Consider the following 19818-nt stretch of genomic DNA (forward strand, 5'->3'; position numbering starts at 1 on the left):
CTGCAGTGCTGAGGAGCATCCAGGTACTGGAGGTCATGTGAAGCACAGTGACTGCACCGATTCGCTGAGGATGACACACACTCGCACCGCGGGGCCAATTAGCATCAGAGTGTGGCGGGCGGGAGGGGGGGGTCTCACACACACACACACACACACACACACACACACACACACACACACACAAACAGAGTGCATGTAGGCATGACACAGTATAACAGGTAATAGCGCTCTGACACACACACAAACATACATACTGACACACAAACACACACACACAGACAGACACACACACAGATGCATGTTTGTGTGACACACAATAGCGCTCTTCTTTATATATACACACACACGCATACATACACACACACACACACACACACACACACACACACACACACACACACAGAGTGCATGTAGGCATGACACAGTATAACAGGTAATAGCGCTCTGACACACACAAACATACATACTGACACACAAACACACACACACACACACAGAGATGCATGTTTGCGTGACACACAATGGCGCTCTTCTTTATATACACACACACACACACACACACAGAGTGCATGTACGCATGACACAGTATGACAGGTAATAGTGCTCTGACACACAAACATATATATACTGACATACATACACATGCACACACACACACACTCACACAGGGTGCATGCATGTGTGACACAGTATAACAGGTAATAGCGCTCTGACACACACACACACAATGCATGTGTGCGTGACACACAATAGTGCTCTTTTTATATATACACACACACACACACACACACACACATGCAGTGCATGTACGCATGACACAGTATAACAGGTAATGGCACTCTGACACACACACACACACACACACAGTGCATGTATGCGTGACACAGCATAACAGGTAATTACTCTTTAATTAATTTCTATATACATACATATATTTACACACTCAAAAAACAGATTACATGCATGCATGACACACAATAGCGCTTTTTTTTATATACACAAACACACATACACATAAAGTGCACATACACATGACACAGTATAACAAGTAATAGCTCTTACACACACACACACACACACACACACACACACACACACACACACAGCGTGTACATGTGTGACAGAATAACAGGTAGCAGCTGTCTCTCTCTCTGACACACACAAAAAAATACACACATACATATGTGTATACACACACATACAAAAATATACACACACACACACAGCAATGTATTCACTCCTGTGTGAGGAGCGGATGAATTCAAGTATCTATTTGCAGAGGTCAAAGGTCACAGAGGGTTTAGGGGTCTTAAGAGCAAAGTTAAGGGTGTGTGAGTGTGTGTGTGTATGTGTGTGTGTTGAATTGGTTATTACCATGCTATTACCATCACTTCTTAACTTTAAATGTTTTATTTGTTCCCACAGAAAGTGTCTTTATCTCTTTCTTATCTTTGATCGCTGTCCGTCACGCCGCTGGAACCTGATCCTCATCCGGACCTGAACCGGCAGCGCGGGAACAAATGGGATTTTTGTTTTCCTCCGTGGCTAAAAGAGGAGGAGGAGCGTCGTTCTTCTTTTAAAATAAAACCATGGAGCAGAAAATGATAATTGCGAGTGTTTCTCAGAATCCCGGCTCCTCCTCAAAAACTGAAAACAGCAGCTTTTTTTTTGTGTGCGCTTATTATCTTTATCTTCTGGCGGCTGCTGAGTTACTGAAAGAATCCGACCTGTTTGCGCAATCCTGGGTGTTTGCTTGTTTTTCCCGGGATGATGTCAGAACAAAGTAGCTGAAAGTGTTATTACACGGTAATAAGCGCCGCAGGCTATGTAATAAATGTGTAATAACACCCCAACCACGCTGGAGTCCACTGACTCTTAAATAGTCTGTAAAGCGTTTATCAATATTTTGCTCCAAAGTATCGTCGCTACGGCAACAAAGGTCATCGATAATTAATCCTCGGCAAAATGTTAAGATTAGTGGACTGATCACGATAGAGTTTGTTGACGTCGAGAAGCGCTGCCTTTTTCTTTGAACCCTCATCGCAGCACTTTTAAAAGCAGCAGTAGACGCTTATTACATGCTATTACATGTAATTTTAAACACATTTGAAAAACTACACTTTAAAAACTACATTTGAAAAAAAAAAAAAGGTGGAATTTCCCTGCAGCAGGAGAACATAAACCTCCACTGTTAAAAACGCTCTCAAATACTGTCAAGTATCTCTATAATGGTTTTGTTGCTTCCACTCTTTTTTTGCTGCAAATTATCGTTGCCGCGGCAACAAAGGTGCAACTCATCCATAATGAATCCTTAGCATTTATCAACAAGAAAATCAATTTTCAGCTTGTGACCTGCTCGTTGAAGCGCTGCTTTTTTTCCCCATTCGAACCTCATCGGAGCACTTTTAAAAGCGGCAGCAGACGCTTACGACATGAAATAATTGAAATAATTTTTTTTTTTTTTTAAAAGTGGGATTTCTCTTAGAGGACGGGACACCAACACACACACACACCAAAGAGCAACGCCGTCTTTTTTTTTAAAAGGAAATATTTACTACAATTCCAGCTCATGTACACACAGTTGGGAGATAAACCCCCGGCCCGAACGGCTGCTGCTTCCCACGGAGAAACCTTTTTGTTTTTGTTTTTTTAAATAATCTGATTCCGTCACCGGAGAAAAACCAGTGGCTGGAGTTAAAAATACAAGAAGATCTTCAAAGATTCATTGGTTTTCTGTGAAGCTTATCCTGCAATGTGGGTCACGGGGGGGGCGGAGCCTGTTCCTCATTGGCCAAGAGGCGGGGCTCGGCCCGGACCAATCAGGGGGCAGCTTGTTGAGACGTTGATCCGCTCGTTCACAGGTCATATTAAACGCAGCTGCGTTTGTTTTTGGCCGTCAATAAAAACCCCTAAGATTATGTTGCGTTCCCACCCCGCGATCATCTATTTATTTATTTGTGATTTCATTTCCTGATATGTTTTTCTGAGCCGTAATAATAGAAAAAAAAAAACAAAAACAAACTGTATATGACATAAAAGTTGCTGTAAAACGAGCAACGTCAGGGTGCTAAATCACCTGCTGTCGAGAAGAAAAGTACCACTTAAAAAAAAATTAAAAAAAATTAAAAAAATAAAAAATAAATAGGAGAAAATTAAAAAATAAGTGTGATGATTCTCCACAGGAAGTAGGATTTTTTTTTTTTTTTTTTAAATTAAAACAAAACGATCCCCAAGGAAACTCAACTTTGCTCCTTATTCGGTAAAAAGGTAAAAAATAACAAGCTCTAGATTCTATTTTCAGAGTTAAATACACACTAAGTAGATTCTCTACACCTACAGGGGACGAAGCGGAGTCACTCCTTCCTGGACTCGGCGTCTTCCTTCATCTTCTGCTCCTGCATGCGGCTCCTGGTGGAGCCTGCGGAGGCGGAGGGAAGCTGGTGAGGCCGGGACCGACGGAACCGACCCGCGGACCCGAAGACGGCGGCGTTTCTGCACTCACTCATCTCTGTCAGCTTCTGGATCAGCGTGGAGTCGCCGCCGGATTTGCTGCGGACGGAGAAAAGCGGCGCGTTACGGACGTCGTCGGCGCTTTCCGGAAAACTCTCCGACCGACGTCGCTCACCTGCCGTCGGCTTCGTCCTGCCCGTCCACGTCGAAGCGTAGTTTCTTGAGGAGCTTGGGCGTGGAGCCCATGTCTAGCTTCCTCTTGAAGGAGCGCTCGCCGCTGTTGACCATCTGGTTGATCTTCTGGAAGCGGTTGCAGAGCTGCGGACGACGAGAGAAACCCACGTCAGCGCGGAAAGGAGCGACGTTTCGCATTTTGTTGTTGTTTTTTTTTTTCCCGGAAAAGCTTGGGACGCACCCCGAACGACTCCCCGATGGACACCAGCATCCTGCGGGGGGAGGAGAGCAAAGAAGAAGGGTCAGTCCACGGAGGTTCTCCAGCGGCGGGAGGAACCAGAGGAGGAGAAAGATCTCACTTGGACCGCGGCGTCATGATGCCCGGGGACATGCGGGGGCTCTTCATGGGCGAGATGTAGACGTTGTTGCTTCCCGGCACGCGGAGCGGCGAGTTGGGGAACTTGTAGGGGCTGGAGGGGATCTGAGGGATCGGGGAGAGGGGAGGGGGCTGCGGGACCACCGGGAGAAGATCAGGAGGTCTTCAGGGAGGAGAGCGCGAGAAGATGGCGGCGGCGGCGGCGTCTCACCCGGGATGAAGCGTACTGCAGGATGTTGGTTTTCAGCTTCTGCATGAAGACCTGGTTGTAGAAGATGATGATGGAGTCGTAGTGGGAGTCGGAGATCAACACGTGCTTGAAGGTCTGGACGCACACATGCACGGAGACGTTAGCGGGCGCCACGGCGTCCGGAAATGTGAAGACGCGGCGCGCGGCGTCACCTCCTGGCTGGTGTTGGACAGACCCTTGTAGGCCATGACGATGGTCTTGAAGCGCAGGTCCACCGTCTTCACCTTGCAGATGGCGTACATGGCCGACATCATCAGCTGCACGGAGGAGAGACGCGGACGTGAGAGGGGGGGCGGGGCTAAAGCGACGGCGAGACGCGCGGGGGACGCCGTGCGACCTGGTCCAGGTGGCGGTCCTGCATCAGCTCGTACTCGTGCTGCAGGGTGTGCTGGAAGAGCGTCCAGATGACGGGCTCCAGCTCCTTGTGCGAGGAGAGCAGGTAGGAGCAGAGCTTATTCAGCCGGATGTAGGCCAGGCGGTAAACTGGAGCGCAGAAGAACAGATACTGAGACCCGGACGGACGGAGCAGATCCAGATCCAGATCCAGATCCAGATCCAGATCCAGAACCGCGGCGACCTTCTGCGCTGGGACCTGGAGCGAGGATGCAAAACGACACCTACGTTTCTTGTAGAAGAGGCTGAGGGAGTTGGATTTGGGCAGAGGCGGACGCGGCGTCTGTCCGGCGGGCTGGGTGGTGGCGGCGCCGGCGGCGGCCGCCTGAGAGGAAGGGGCGGAGTCAGGACGCAGGAGGCGGAGCCCCGGATGCACCGGCGACAGGTAGCTGTCAGGAAAGACGGGCGGAGACGCCACATGTCGTCATCGGTGAAGGGTTTGAGGTGCAACAGGAGCATGAAAGAGTGTATCGCTGTGTGTGTGTGTGTGTGTGTGTGTGTGTGTGTGACTCACAGGTCGGCCGCCGTGTGGTTGTGCTGCAGCGGTTGGCTGTAGCTGTCCATGGCCTCCGGTTGCTCGGCGGCGCCGCCCTTGTCCACCTGCCTCAGCAGCTCCAACAGGGGGGATCCCTGAGGACACACACACACACACACACACACACACACACACACACACACACACAGTTTAACCAAATCCACCTTCATCCTCTCAGAACTCCCACTATTTTCTATTTCTCTCGTGTCACTCACTATTAAATGTTAAGATTCTAATTATCATTATTATTATAAATATTACAGTGAAATAGAAAATGGGAATTTAACACTAAATGTCGACTCGCGAGATTTTTTTTTTTATTAAAAGAAAATAAATTAAGGAATATTTAAGTGAAAATTTAAATATGATAAAAAAAGACGAAAAAAAAGTGAAACTGAATGAAAATAGACAATCAATAATTAAGGGAAGGTTTCAATGACAGGACAATAAAAAAGGAAAAAAAAATTAAAAGAAATGTCAAATAAAATAAAATGGACATTAAAAAAAAAGACAAAATATTTAAGCCAAAGTTAGACAAAAGGACAATAAAAAAAAAAAAACAGATTTGAGCGATATTTTAAATAAAGGATATGCTAACAAAGAAATATTACTTAAGCCAAAGGTTGAATAAAACAAAAAAGGATCATTACAAAAAGACAAAATAAATATCCATATGATAGTTTCAATTTAAAAAAGGCTAAAAAAAGACAAAGTATTTAAGTAAAAGTTTAAATAAAATGAAAAGGACAATAAAAAACAAAAATATTTATGCTACAGTTTTTATAAAATCAGTAGAATAAAAAAGGGAAATATTTAAATGATAGTTCAAATCAAATAAAAAGGAAAGTTAAATTAAGAAAAAAAATATTTAAGTGATTCTTTACATGAAATAAAAAGAGAAAATATTTAAGTGAAGTTTACATTCAATAAATCTGACAATAATATAATATGTGTGACCAGCGTTGTGATCACACCAGGTGTGTGTGTGGTGTTTTTGAGCGCCGCACAAATAACAATAAAAAAAAGAAAAAAATATTTAAAAGAAACTTTAAATAAAATAAAAAGGACTAGAAGAAGAAATATTTATGCTAAAGTTGAAAAGAAATAGACAATAAATAGGACAATAAGCCAAAAATATGTAATCAATAGTTTCAGGACAATGATAAATGACAAAAATGAATGTAAGCAAAAGTTTAAATAAAATAAAAAAGGATGACTAAAAAGACCAAAAATATGCATGTAATAATTTAAATGGACAATAAAAAAAGGCATAAAAAAAATTAAGCAAAAGTTTAAATAAAAAAAGAAAGGACAATAAACAAGGAAAAAATGATTGAAGCAAAACTCTAAATAAGTTAAGAGGAAAATAAATATGTGCTAATTTAAAATTCAAACTAAAACATTTTTATTTAAACTTTAAATAAAAAGGTCAAAAAAAGACAAAACCTATTTAAACTATTGAAATAAAAAAGAAAAATATAAGTGAAAGCGAAAGTTTAAACCAAATAAAAAAAATATATATATTTACGCGATAGTTTTGATAAACGAAACAGGACATTAAAAAATATAGTGAAGTGTTGTGATCACACCAGGTGTTTCATGGAGCTGAACAAATACAAATCACGTTAAAAGCTAAACTGAAAAACACCTCAAGGCCATGACGTGGAATAACCAGTGCACACACACACACAGATGAGGTCACCTGTGTGTGTGTGTGTGTGTGTGTGGGCGTGGTCTCCTACCCGGCAGCGGCAGGCACGTACGTGTCTGCGCATTCTTTACAGCGGCGTCTAAACGCCGGCCTCCAGCGCCGCCCCTTTCGCAACCGCACCCGGGAGCCCGCCGGCGCCCGCTCGACCCCGCCGAACCATCGAGACGCCGCCAAATTCGGACACACACACACACACACGAGCGCAGACTTCATTTTCCGTCGTCGGTGTTTCTGGAGGCGGGAGGAACCCGAGCCTCGGGCAGGACGGCGGATTCACATTTCAGGTAGCTGTAAAAACACAGCGGGAGGACTTTGCCTCACCGGCGGAGGCTCCGCCCCCTGCTGCCTCCCCGCCGCCCTTTATCAGCAGAGTCAGTTGTTTGGTGGAAGCGGCGCGCGGGCCTCGCTGCGGAGCGACGAGCAGGGAGTTAAACCAGGACGGTTCGAGGAAACCGGCGCTAATGGGAGTTTTCCGAAGGCGCTAGATGTTCCAGGAGAAGATGTATAACGCCACCTCCCTGGCGGCGGACGCCAACGCGCACGGCGTCTCGCTGGGCCACTTCAGGTGCAACAAGAGCGACGACTTCAAGTACCACCTCTACAGCGGCGTGTTCAGCCTGGTCTTCGCCGTGGGGCTTCTCTTCAACACGGCGGCCGTTTACATCTTCGGCTGCACGCTGAAGATGAGGAACGAGACGACCACCTACATGATCAACCTGGTGGTGTCGGACTCGCTGTTCGTCCTCAGCCTGCCCTTTCGGATCGTCTACTTCGTCAAGCGGGATTGGATGTTCGGCAGCGTCCTCTGCAAGGTCTCGGTGGCGCTCTTCTACACCAACATGTACGGTAGCATCCTGTTCCTCACCTGCATCAGCGTGGACCGCTTCCTGGCCATCGTGCACCCGTTCCGCTCGCAGGGGATCCGCACCAGGAGGAACGCCAAGCTGGCGTGCCTGACGGTGTGGGTGCTGGTTCTGTCCGGAAGCATCCCCACCGGCTTCCTCCTGGATACCACCTCGCCCAAGAACGCCAACTCGTCGTCCAACTTCTGCTTCGAGAACTACTCCAAGAAGCAGTGGAAGTCGGAGCTGTCCAAGGTGGTGGTCTTCATCGAGACGGTGGGCTTCTTCATCCCGCTGCTGGTCAACGTCTTCTGCTCGGCGATGGTGTTGCGGACGCTGAGGAGACCTCGGACCGTCTCCCGCGGCGGGAGCGTCAACAAAGCCAAAGTCCTGCGGATGATCGTCGTCCACCTGCTCATCTTCTGCTTCTGCTTCATCCCCTACAACGTCAACCTCATGTTCTACGCCCTGGTGCGGTCCAACGTGCTGAAGGGGTGCGAGGCCGAGCACGTGGTGCGGACCATCTACCCCATCGCGCTCTGCATCGCCGTCACCAACTGCTGCTTCGACCCCGTCATCTACTACTTCACCTCGGAGACCATCCAGAGCTCCATCAGGCACAAGTCCGTGGCCTGGCACAATGGCGTCAAGTTCTTGGAGAGGCTCCAGGGCGACAGCTCGCAGAACAGCCCCAGCTCCACGCCGCGGAGGCTGCCGCTGCAGCCGCTGCGGTCCGACGGCGGCGCCGACGAGTCCGGTGTCTGAGATGAACGGACGTCTGCTAGAACCCGAACACTAACCGGGCTCCGGCGACGAACACGATGTTTTAGCAGGGGGGACGGCGCGAGCATACCGACGGCGTGCGCTCTAGCTCCGGCCCGGCCGGCATCCTTTCAGTATTGGCGGCGCCGTTCGGGCCCCTGAGCACTTTAGGGAAGGGTCTTTACTTATTCTGAAAACTAATAAAAAAATATACCGTGTTCGCTTTATGTCGACTGTCGCTAGCAGGCGCAAACGCGTTTGGTAAGAAATATGGCGACAAAATGAACGATTGAACGTCCTTAAATTCCAACTTTTGGCCGTTTTGGACGCTTCGTATGTTCAACGGTGACCCTGAATTGCCAAAACGTGTGGATGTACGTCCTGAGCGAATGGACGGCGACCCAATGAACGGGTGAAAACGAAACATCATCAAAATAACGTTCCCGTTCTGGGATAACGAAACTCCCAGCGGCCCCCTTTTTCTCGACAATCCTGTAAAACATTTGCCCTCTCTTGCAAAAGCATCTGCATTCCTGCAGAGGAGCTTCAGCCCCCGAGGCGGAACTGACGAAGGCGGACGCATCGTCGGCCTGTGACTGGCGGGAAGGAATTGTGAAACGCCAAGCGTGCAAGCAATGACACGCCGGACAGACGGACGCACGCGGCGGTTGCTGCAATCGCGGCGAATTGTTTGGAGGTGGGAGGGTTTGCAGATTTAAGGACGAGGACTTCCTGATTGGGGGAAATGCGCGTTTCACGGTTTAGTCGAACGTGACGTCACGTGGTTTGCTGTGACTGTGTTAACTAGAATAAAATGGTGATAATCAGAATATTAATCGCCCAAACGGACGCGTTGTGTGTTTTCAGGGCGCAACTCCAACACTTCAATTTCCTTTTCTCCGGCTAAAGATTAACAGAGTGATTTGTAAAGCGCGGCAGTAAAGGCGACGGCGGCGGACGGGGAATGACGGGCTTCGTTTTGTCTCGACGTAAAGTATCAGCGAGTGCTGATGGATCTCGCCAGGTGTGTGTGTGTGAGCGATGGGTAAGTCAGAGGTGACGCTCGGAAACTGTGAGCGTGGCAGGTCCGGGCATCGTCATGGTGACTCACTGGGAGGGAAGACGCCGATTCCGCCCGCAGCCGCTACCGATGACGTCCGGATGAGGAAATCCATTGTCGGTCGCAGAAACCGAGCCCAACCCGAGGGCGCGATATTACTGTGTATTTTTCCGGGGCTTGTTAGCGTTAGGGAGCGAAAACAATCTTCCTGTTTACATCCCATAAAACACGGTTGACGCTCCTCGACAGCTACTGCAGAGTGCTAAGCGTGCTTCGCCGCCGCCGCCGCCGCCAAGTGTGTTATTTATTATTGGAGATTGGGGGGAGTTTTTCGAAAAGAAGGTGGAGGCAGAGCTGAAGATGCTGAGGTTCTCTTTGGGTGTGAACACGATGGATAGGATCAGGAATGAGTCCATCAGAGGGACAAAACATGTTAGATGTTTTGGAGAGAAGGTCAGACTGAGATGGTTGGGTCATGGACAGAGCAGGGAGAGTGAATATATTGGTAGACGGATGCTGGAATTGGACCAGAGAGAAGATTTATGGACGTAGTGAGTGAGGATATGAAGTTAGTTGGTGTGAGAGAGGAAGGGATCAGCCAAAAGGAAAAGAACACTTTGTCACAGGGGTGCAGGACATGTATGACCGAGACAAAGTGACGACTGAGACGGTTTGGATATAAAAACTGATCTGTTCATGTCCGAACCGTGGTGAAGATCTGGGTAGAAGGTAACTGAAGGTGGAGCTGCCAGGCAGGAGGTCCAGAGGAAGACCAAAGAGAAGATGTATGGACGTAGTGAGAGAGGATATGAAGGTAGTTGGTGTGAGAGAGGAGGATACAGAGAACAGGGTTAGATGGAGGAGGTGGATTCGCTGTGGTGAAGGGGAAAGCCCAAAGGAAAAGTGGGGAATTTTTAATTTTCTGCTCTGTTGCTTGACTTACTGGATACTCATTCAATGCTTTAATGTGTTGTTAAAATAAGTTGCACACTTTATGGCTAAACTTCATTTCGCCACGAGTGAAGCCGCTCCTCTTTTCAAAATGATCAAACCGTCACCGGCCGGATTTAAACAACTCTTCAAGCGCCTCATCCGTCAACTTTCTCTCCTCACAGACGATGCACTCCAACACCGAAAACAACTTCTCCAATATCTTCATGGACAACACACACACACACACACACACACACACCTCGCTCACAGCTAGCAGCGGGGGTGGCGCTTCTGACTGTTTTAAAATGCCACCTCCCCGACAGCGGTGGCCGCGTAGGCGTCAAACACTCATCCAACTCGCTCCTAACTAAGATCTCGGCTCGGATCACGAAGCAAAAAAACGCTACGGGCGGCGACTCAGATGGCAGAAAACTCCAAAGTTGATTGAATAGACGTGTTATAACTTCTGGACGACGAGGTGACGAGTGACTGGACTGACCGTCCGCCAGGCGATCCTCTCCAAGATGAGGTTCTCGCAGGTCTCCAGATGCTTGACGATGTCCTTGCTCAGCGTGGGGTCGGCCTTGATGAAGCTCTCGATGACCTTGAAGAAGTCGAAGGCGGTGAGGTTCAGGACGTCCAGGATCCACGGGAAGCCCATGTCCTCTTCGGCCGCGTCGCCCTCGCCTTCCGACTTGAAGCCGCTCTCTGGTCGGGCTACAAAAAAAACCCCGTTATAGCGAAGCCCGGTGACGCCGGCGTCACACATCACTATCCCATAATCACACACCTCTGTACGTCGCTATGACGACCTCCAGGGCGCAGGCCAAAAGCGACGTGTGGAAGGTGGAGTCGTTGAGGAGCTTGCTGGAACGAGAGAGTCGGTTGAGAAGAGGGTCGGGAGGGTTTAGGATTCATCGGCGGAAAACGCAAACCCTCACCTGAAGTTCTGCACGGAGAGACGCTTCTCCTCCTGCAAGGGGAAGGCGGAGAGTCATGTGTCAGAAAACACACACACACACACGCACACACACATACACCGCCTGACCTCCCGCTACATCGCTAACATCGGGTTTAAAGTAAACATTCGCCGACAGAACCGTCGTTAAAGTTGTTTTTAGCAAATTGATAATGTTAGCCTGCCGTCTGTTTACGCGTGTGTGTGTGTGTGTGTGTGTGTGTACCGCTAACGCCTTAAAATTCCACAGTTGCAGACCTGGAACCGGAAGTGGGACGGAAATCTTCCCGTCACCTCGATCGTGAAGCTGGCGCTCTTAAACCTAAGTCTTTACCTAGCGTTAGCGACAATTAGCGTGATCGATATTATCACAAGTCTTAGCGTTACATCACCAATAGATGAGCTTCAACAAAAAAGCAAACAGGAAACCTGGTACCAGAGTGCTATTGGTGGTGAAAAACTGATTATTTTTTTTTGTGGAATGGATAAAATGGAAGGTTGAAGGAGCGTCCAGAGAGAAGAGCGGTTGGATTGTGGGTAAAATGTTAGATAGAATTAGCAGAGACTCTGCAGACACTGTGATCCCTTAAGACACAAACTCAATTTGATCCAGAAGTAGGGTCATCTGTTGATTTTTTTTTTAATTTTCCCCATTTAAAATAACAGACAACAAATTAATTTGTGCCAACCCCCCCCAAAACAGTACATATCGAGTTCTATTCAAGTGCGATATCGGTCACACGTACGCCACATTCGTGCTCCGCTGTTATTTTGTGCTTAATTTTCATAGAAATCATCGAGAACACAGATATAAAATGATGCTACAGTAGAGATAGAGGTGAGAGCGGCGACAATTCAGAAGCTGCAGCGGCGTCATGGAGCGGAGTCGAGTTGCGGGAGCTCGCTTGGCGCAATTTGGAATTTTGATTTTCTCGCTCTCGTATTCTAGCGTGAGTTTTTTTTGTATTTCATGGTTAAATTTGCAGGAATCGTGCCTCGCACCTTGAAAAATTCACATAGAAGGTGCTTCGTATCTTGGGGGGCGCGCTGTTGTTGTGGTTTTCCATGAGTCTTTTCGAAATCTTAGCGTGGTAAGACTATGCTAAGACCTAAGACTTTAAAAGCATGTCTTAAGATGTTAGCTGAAAGTTTTCCAAGTGTCTTATCAAAATCTTAGCATGGTAAGACTGCTAAAACTTCTTCAAGTCTTTTTAAAATCTTAGTGTGGTAAACCTATGCTAAGACTTAAGACTCTAAAAGCTAGTCTTGAGATGTTAGCTGATAGTTTTCCACAGGTCTTTTTGAAATCATAGTGTAGTAAGACTATGCTGAGACTTACGACCCTACAAACTGGTCTTAAGATGCTAGCTGATATGTTTCCACAAGTCTTTTTAAAATCTTAAGTATGGTAAGACTGCTGAAACTTCTTAAAGTCTTCAAAATCTTAGTGTGGTAAGACTATGCTAAGACTTAAGACTCTAAAAGCTGGTCTTAAGATGCTAGCTGATATGTTTCCACGAGTCTTTTAAAATCTTAGCATGGTAAGACTGCTAAAACTTCTTCAAGTCTTTTTAAAATCTTAGTGTGGTAAACCTATGCTAAGACTTAAGACTCTAAAAGCTAGTCTTGAGATGTTAGCTGATATGTTTCCACAGGTCTTTCTAAAATCATAGTGTAATAAGACTATGCTAAGACTTAAGACTCCATAAGCGAGTCTTAAAATGCTAGCTGATATGTTTCCACAAGTCTTTTTAAAATCTTAGTGTGGTAAGACTGCTAAAACTTCTTAGTCTTTTAAAATCTTAGTGTGATAAGACTATGCTAAGACTTAAGACCCTAAAAACTGCTCTTTAGACGCTAGCTGATAGTTTTCAACAAGTCTTTTTAAAATTGTAGTGTGGTAAGACTATGCTAAGACTTAAGACTCTAAAAGCTGGTCTTAAGATGCTAGCTGATATGTTTCCACGAGTCTTTTTAAAATCTTAGCATGGTAAGACTGCTAAAACTTCTTCAAGTCTTTTTAAAATCTTTAGATTTTAAACATCGGCAATACAACAGCAGCAATGAAAAGATCATCAAGAGAACCGCACCGACTGCAGCATCGCCTCCATGACCTTGTAGTAGAGTCTGACCCCGAGGTTGAATCTCTGAAAGAACAGAAAAATAAAAAAAGAGTGAGCTCAGCTAGCCGCGAGCGCCGCACGTTCCGCCGCACGCCGTGGGTTCTGACCTGCTTGCCGAGCAGCAGGCAGCCCGGACCGACCGCCTGGCCGAACCTCACGGTGAACACCTCGCCGAGACTCCCCAGCCGCTTCAGCATGTCCTGAGTGGGGTTCACAGTGCAGTCCTGGGCGCGACACACACACACACACACACATATATATATATATATGTATATACACACAAATATACGTCAGTGAAGTTTTCAGGCGAAGGTGTTTCAAGGAACCCTCTGGAGACCCACATTGAAATATCTGGCCAGGTTGGTGGACGGCTGGTCCTCGCTGGAGGTCAGGTCCCCCCTCAGCTGCTGGATGGAGGTCATGGCGGCTCTGAGGAGGCGGGAAAACGTCCGTGAGCCACATCGATCGACGGATCGGCGGATCGACGGACGGCCATCGGCGGCGCTCACCTGACCGGGGTCTGCGGGGGGATGGCGGGGGCGCCGTCTTCTTCTGGCGGGTTCTTCTTGGGCGTCCTCTCCGCCTGCGCTCTGAAAACAGAGCAGAAGGTGAGGGATTCGTCGACCGGCGGCGAGGAGAAAGGGGCGGAAATTGAGCCTCACGTTTCCGCCGCCGGCGGCGGCGCGAGGAGAGTCTCGTCGCCGTCGAAAAACATGCGTCCGTCGATGTCTCGGCTCTGGAGGTAGTGTTTTTCATACTGCTGGTTGAGGACGCTCACCTGAGGGACACCACAGGCACGGGTTGATCTCGAGGTCGTCTCTAGAGCTCTCGCCGAGAACGGGACGTCTGACGCATCTGAAAAGCGACGGCGGGAGGAACGGCGGAGTCCAACCTGAGGAGGTCCAGGAGATCTGGTGAGGTCCAGGGAGTCCAGGAAGGAGAAACCCGTCTGATAAATGTTCTTCACCTGCAAATGGGGAGGTGGAGACAGGTCAGGTCTCACACACACACACACACACACACACACACACACACACACACACACACACTTGCTCTCTCTCACACTCACTCATTCACTCACACACCCACCTACTCACTCTCTCACACACCTACACACACATGCAGTGACATACACACTCACCCTCTCTCACAGACACACCCACACACTCACTGTCAAACACACACACCCACTCTCTCTCACACACACGCACACACACACACACACACTTGCTCTCTCTCTCATACATACACTCTCTCTCTCACACACGCACACAAACACACACCCACTCACTCACTCACTCTGACACACACACACACGCACTGACATACACACTCATTCTCTCTCTATCACACACTTTCTCTCTCACAGACAAACTCACTCTCTCACACACTCACTCTCACTCTTGCACACAAACACACTTGCACTCTCTCTCTCACACACACAAACACACACACCCACCCACTCACTCACTCACACACTCACTCTGACACACACACACACACACACGCACTGACATACACTCATTCTCTCAAACACTCACTCACTCACTCTCACTCTTGCACACAAACACACACACTCATTCTCTCTCTATCACACACACTTTCTCTCTCTCAGACAAACTCACTCTCTCACACACTCACTCTTGCACACAAACACACTTGCACTCTCTCACACACACACACACACAGAGGTGAGCTGACCTCGTCGGCGTTGCAGTCGTTCTCCTTGCACAGCGTCTCCAGGAGCTGCGTGTCCATCTCAGGTTCTGGTGGCCTGGACCTGGCGCTGCTCTGGCTGCGGCGGGACGTGCGCGTGGCCGGACTCTGGACCCTGGTGACCGCCGACTCTGAGACGGAGAGCCAAGGTAAAAAATAATAAAAAAAAATAAAATCTACTGGATCGAGGAGAAGATGGCGCTGCTCACGGTAGAGGGGCTGCAGGAGGTCTGGCGGGCAGCGCTTGATGAAGAAGCCCAGCGTGCAGAGAAGCAGCTGGAAAGAAATCACCAGGTCGCCCTCCATCTGCAAGGCCTTCCCTGCAGGGGGGGCAACACGTTAGAGGAGAACCGCCTCCGGTATGTGTCCTCAGACGCCTCCGGTGTGTGTCCTCAGAGACGCCGGTGTTACCTTTAGCCAGGAGGAACATGGTCCAGCAGCTCCGCATCGCCTCCCTGCCCCTGGAGGAACACACACTCCAGATGGTTAGCTTCACACCGGACACACACACACACTTAACTCCTTCTTCTGGTCGAAATCTCAACTTACTTGCCGTCGGCCGCCTCCGTAAAGATGCTCTTGCACATCCTGGAGAAATGGATAGGTTAATAAATCAGCGTCAGGATCTTTGGGACCAACCGACAGGAGGGAGCGGCGCGTACTTCTCGAAGCGCCGGTAGAGCGCCAGCAACACGTCGTATTTCTTCTCCAGCCGCTCCAGCGCCGAGTTGACCTTGGTGCTGATCAGGTCCAGGTTGACGTCCAGCTTCCTCACCAGGGCCACGAACTGCTTGACGCTGCCGAGGAACAGGAAGCGACGCCATTTTCAGATCATGAACGCCACCGGACGGCGGCGGCGAGGAGGAGGAGGAGAACCCGAGGGGACGGAGAAGGGAAGCGTTTCTCAGGTGGCTTCACTCCCACTCACTTCATGCCGACCGCTTTGAGAACCTGAGTGACGGTGAAACAGGCGGCGTCCATGTCGGTGACGGTCATGAACAGACAGGCGGCCCAAAGCCCATGCTGGTCCTGCAACACACAGTCGGGGGTCAGGGGTCAGGGGTCAAACCTCGGCCACAAGAGAAATAGTCACTCCTCGCTTAACCGCAACTCAGACTTACAACGGTCACCAATAATCATTTAACGAAAATATCTCGAAGTTGCAACGTCGATGTACATGTATCAAGTGTGTAAGTGCGCCCATAACTAGCTGTGTGCGATAAGACTAGGTTGTGTGTCTAAAGGGAAAAATCTGATTGTTTACGTTTTGGTAGCAGTGGATAACATTGTCGAGGGAGCAGGAGAAGAAATGAAAAGATATAACACTTTGAAATGGAAGATAAAGGTATAAAAGATCTAAAGCAATAACACCAACTCTATTGTCAACATTAGACTAGGCTAACTTGTAACTTTCCACCGACAGTAGGTTAACTTTTAAGCTACGTCAAATCCAAAATGTGACAAATGCATTCCTATCTGTCTTTACCACGTAGATTGTTTATATTGCAAATACAGAACTGTCTCGGAAAATTAGAATATTGTGATAAAGTTCTTTATCTTCTGTAATGCAATTAAAAAAAATTACTCTTTCATGATATTCTAATATTTTGAGATAGGATTTTTGAGTTTTCTTAACATGTAAGCCATAATCAGCAATATTAAAACAATAAAAGGCTTGCAATATTTCAGTTGATCTTTAATGAATCCAGAATGTACGACATTTTTGTTTTTGTAATTGCATTACAGAAGATAGAGAACTTTATCACAATATTCTAATTTTCTGAGACGGTCCTGTATGATAATAAACATGAATCCACTGTGTACTCGTATGCAACTTTATAAGCAGCTTCCTTGCGCCAACAATATGACATGAGTATATTGAAGGCTTCATTGCCTCTCTGGTCGCTTCATATTCATTTTGCTAGCTTGTAGGTTAAAATTTTGGCGCTAAAGTGAAAGAGATGTAACCGAGAAAATCCGGTAGTTTTTAAAAATAAAGATTCTTCAGACTTAGACAATAAATCCAACGAAAAGAATTACCGGTAATTACTTCTTTGTAATCACCATCCCATCACAAGTATTTTCAGTCAATACTGAATTTAGAAACTCCTCTTTTTCCTCCCTTTTGTTTCATTTTGGATGGATGATTACTTAAAAAATAATGTACATTATCGGTACATTAATATGATCATGAATGATTTTTAAGTGAAATTAATGGCTCCACTGTGATTAGGAAAGTTCCGGTGTTTTTACTGTGACTAAAAAAGTGTCCTGATTAAAATTGTTGATCAATTTGGGTTTATTATTATTTTTATTTAATTTTATTTTTCAGTATCAAATGGTTCGGTCGGTCAAAACATTTTTATAGTTTGAATAAGGTTTTAATTTTTTTAAATTTCAGGCAAATCGATCCACTTACTTTTCTGTTACAGACTAAAAAGCAATGTTCATAAAGTTATTCTTTGTTGCAAGTGGATCTATATTTCTTTCTGTTTTCTTTTCTTTCTTAATAAGGATACAACTCTAAGTAGAGGTGCACATAGAACAATTTTATAGACAAGTTATACTTTTTAGAGCCGTGGCGGAGAGGAGTTGCTTCTGCAACAAAAAGCAATTTCCCCTTGGGGATCGTTGACTGACTGCACATTTCATTGAAAATTAAAACACATTCCCTGCCTTTGCAGATCATTCCTTGGACTTATTGATTTATTGATTACCAACCCGATCGCCCTGATCTCTTTTATTTACTGCCTGTTACATGTTTTCTGTTTAGCACCGGAAACCAAAACAAATTCTTATCGTTGCAAAATTACGAATAAAAGCAATTCTGATTCTATTATCGATTTTCAGGCTGGTTGATCTCTGACCCCTAATGTCAACGCAGCTCTCCGTGGGGGTTTCCACGGGGACAACTTTGCATAGAAACTTCGTGCAGCCGTGACAGTCCCGTCCCGAGTGGGCGACCTCCCGTGGACGGTGGCGACCCCCCTCCATCCCGACTCACCGCGGCCTCCTCCACGGCCTTGCAGAGCGTCCACGCTCCGTCGCACACCGCGTCCGTTACGCCCAGGCTCTTGCACAGACCCACGAACTCGGCGTCTTTGTCTCTGTGTCTTGCGTGGGAGGACAAGAAAGAAGCGTGGGATGGAAGAAATCAGATGGCGGGGCGTGGGCCACGGGGGGTTCCAATATCGGACAGCAAACATGAACCCCACGGCGCAGGCGCAGCCGCCGCTATCAGCTGAGGGGATAACGGCGACTAGCTAACCGCGGCTAACGGACTAGCTACTACGCCTCAACGGCTAATGGCGCCGGCGCCCCCCCTCCCCCGTTCTCCACAAATCCCTTACCCCAACCCGTCACATCTTTCACTTACTTCTTCACAGATAACTGCGGACTTTCTCTCTTCTCCGACCTTTCGGCGCTCGCTTTCGCCTCCTTACTCTGTGACGTCCCGGCGCTGCGTCTTTTGGGCGGCATCTCCGTGTCCGGCGTCCGACCGAGCGCCTCAGCGTGATAATGCTAATTATTTAAAAAAAAACAAAAAAAAAGGTGGGGGGATATGTATCGGAACCAACCGGTGTTGACGGGGTTTAAGTCCCACAGCACGAATTCAGAGGCGACCCGACAACACAACTGATTCCGGTGGCTGACTTCCTGAAAGCGGCGGCGGGGGAGTGCTTGTTGTACATTACCGGTGTACGCCGAAGGGGCGGGGCGGCTACAAGCCCCGCCCCGTGTCGCCTCTGCCCCCGCTAACGTCCAACACCGCGGCCTCCCGGTGAAGAAATCGAGCAAACCCCTGCTCTGGCGACAAAAACGCGGGAAAATCTCTACGTAACATCCGCTCATTTGCATATCTCCCGCCGGCCGGCCGGGTCACAAAGGGCCCGTCGACCAGTGTGTTATTGGACGCCAAGATATATTTATCGTTTACTTTTAAGTATTTCTGCTGTTATTCCGAACCTAAAGCGACGGTGAATGAATTTCCCTCAGTGCTAATACACTTTACTTGTTTATAAAGTGACCTCATTCCCTCCTGAAGTCATATTGTCACGCATGGAGGTGTTTATTTACATTGATGATAAAGTCCTTTGCACACATGTTTTGATACATCACTGACTCCTGGTGGTCATATGATGCACATTTAACATAAATTCACAACTTGTGAAGCTATGATTAACTAAATCTGAAAAATGTGTTCAATCCCGATGCAAAACATGAGCTACTTTAAATAATTTATGTAAAAGAAACACCTGATTTGAAAAGGTGGATTTGTTATTATCTTTGCCAAGTAACTTTTCCTCATTTCAAAGTTACACTTTTGCTGATATGCAGGTAATTCACTCATTGATAAATGCCAAATCGATTTCACGCGCCACATTCTTGTTCACGGTGATGAATAAATGCCTTCAACGTATTCTCCGTAGCATCATTTTAAATGTTCGGGGGCTCAAGTGAGCAACACAGGAAAAAAAAATTAAATAAAAGTTTTCTGAAGGTTGTAAGGATATATAAGTGCATCTGAAAGTGTG

General features: G+C 47.3%; 2 protein-coding genes across 2 annotated transcripts; one reads left to right on the forward strand and one right to left on the reverse strand.

Annotated features, from left to right (window-relative positions):
- Positions 1 to 2530: 2530 nt before the first annotated feature.
- Positions 2531 to 18942, reverse strand: rb1 (retinoblastoma 1). The gene is made up of 27 exons (XM_086142140.1): positions 18660 to 18942; positions 18288 to 18396; positions 16212 to 16312; positions 15946 to 16080; positions 15833 to 15871; positions 15695 to 15744; positions 15493 to 15603; positions 15269 to 15414; positions 14460 to 14534; positions 14230 to 14345; positions 14077 to 14157; positions 13909 to 13996; positions 13675 to 13791; positions 13535 to 13591; positions 11428 to 11459; positions 11277 to 11353; positions 10986 to 11203; positions 5158 to 5273; positions 4872 to 5032; positions 4588 to 4733; positions 4403 to 4507; positions 4212 to 4325; positions 3984 to 4132; positions 3866 to 3896; positions 3626 to 3768; positions 3503 to 3549; positions 2531 to 3418 (listed from the first exon to the last, which is right to left on the reverse strand). Exons 1-27 carry the CDS (start codon positions 18761 to 18763, stop codon positions 3354 to 3356), a joined length of 2733 nt encoding a protein of 910 aa, XP_085998266.1. The 5' UTR covers positions 18764 to 18942; the 3' UTR covers positions 2531 to 3353.
- Positions 7258 to 8640, forward strand: LOC147213749 (lysophosphatidic acid receptor 6-like). The gene has a single exon (XM_086142141.1). The coding sequence runs from the start codon at positions 7375 to 7377 to the stop codon at positions 8494 to 8496; it is 1122 nt and encodes a 373-aa protein (XP_085998267.1). The 5' UTR covers positions 7258 to 7374; the 3' UTR covers positions 8497 to 8640.
- Positions 18943 to 19818: the final 876 nt, after the last annotated feature.

This window comes from Fistularia commersonii, chromosome 35 (genome assembly GCF_037954325.1).
Source record: "Fistularia commersonii isolate RoL2024-O1a breed Wild chromosome 35, RoL_Fcom_v1.0, whole genome shotgun sequence".
Taxonomy (NCBI): Eukaryota; Metazoa; Chordata; class Actinopteri; order Syngnathiformes; family Fistulariidae; genus Fistularia; species Fistularia commersonii.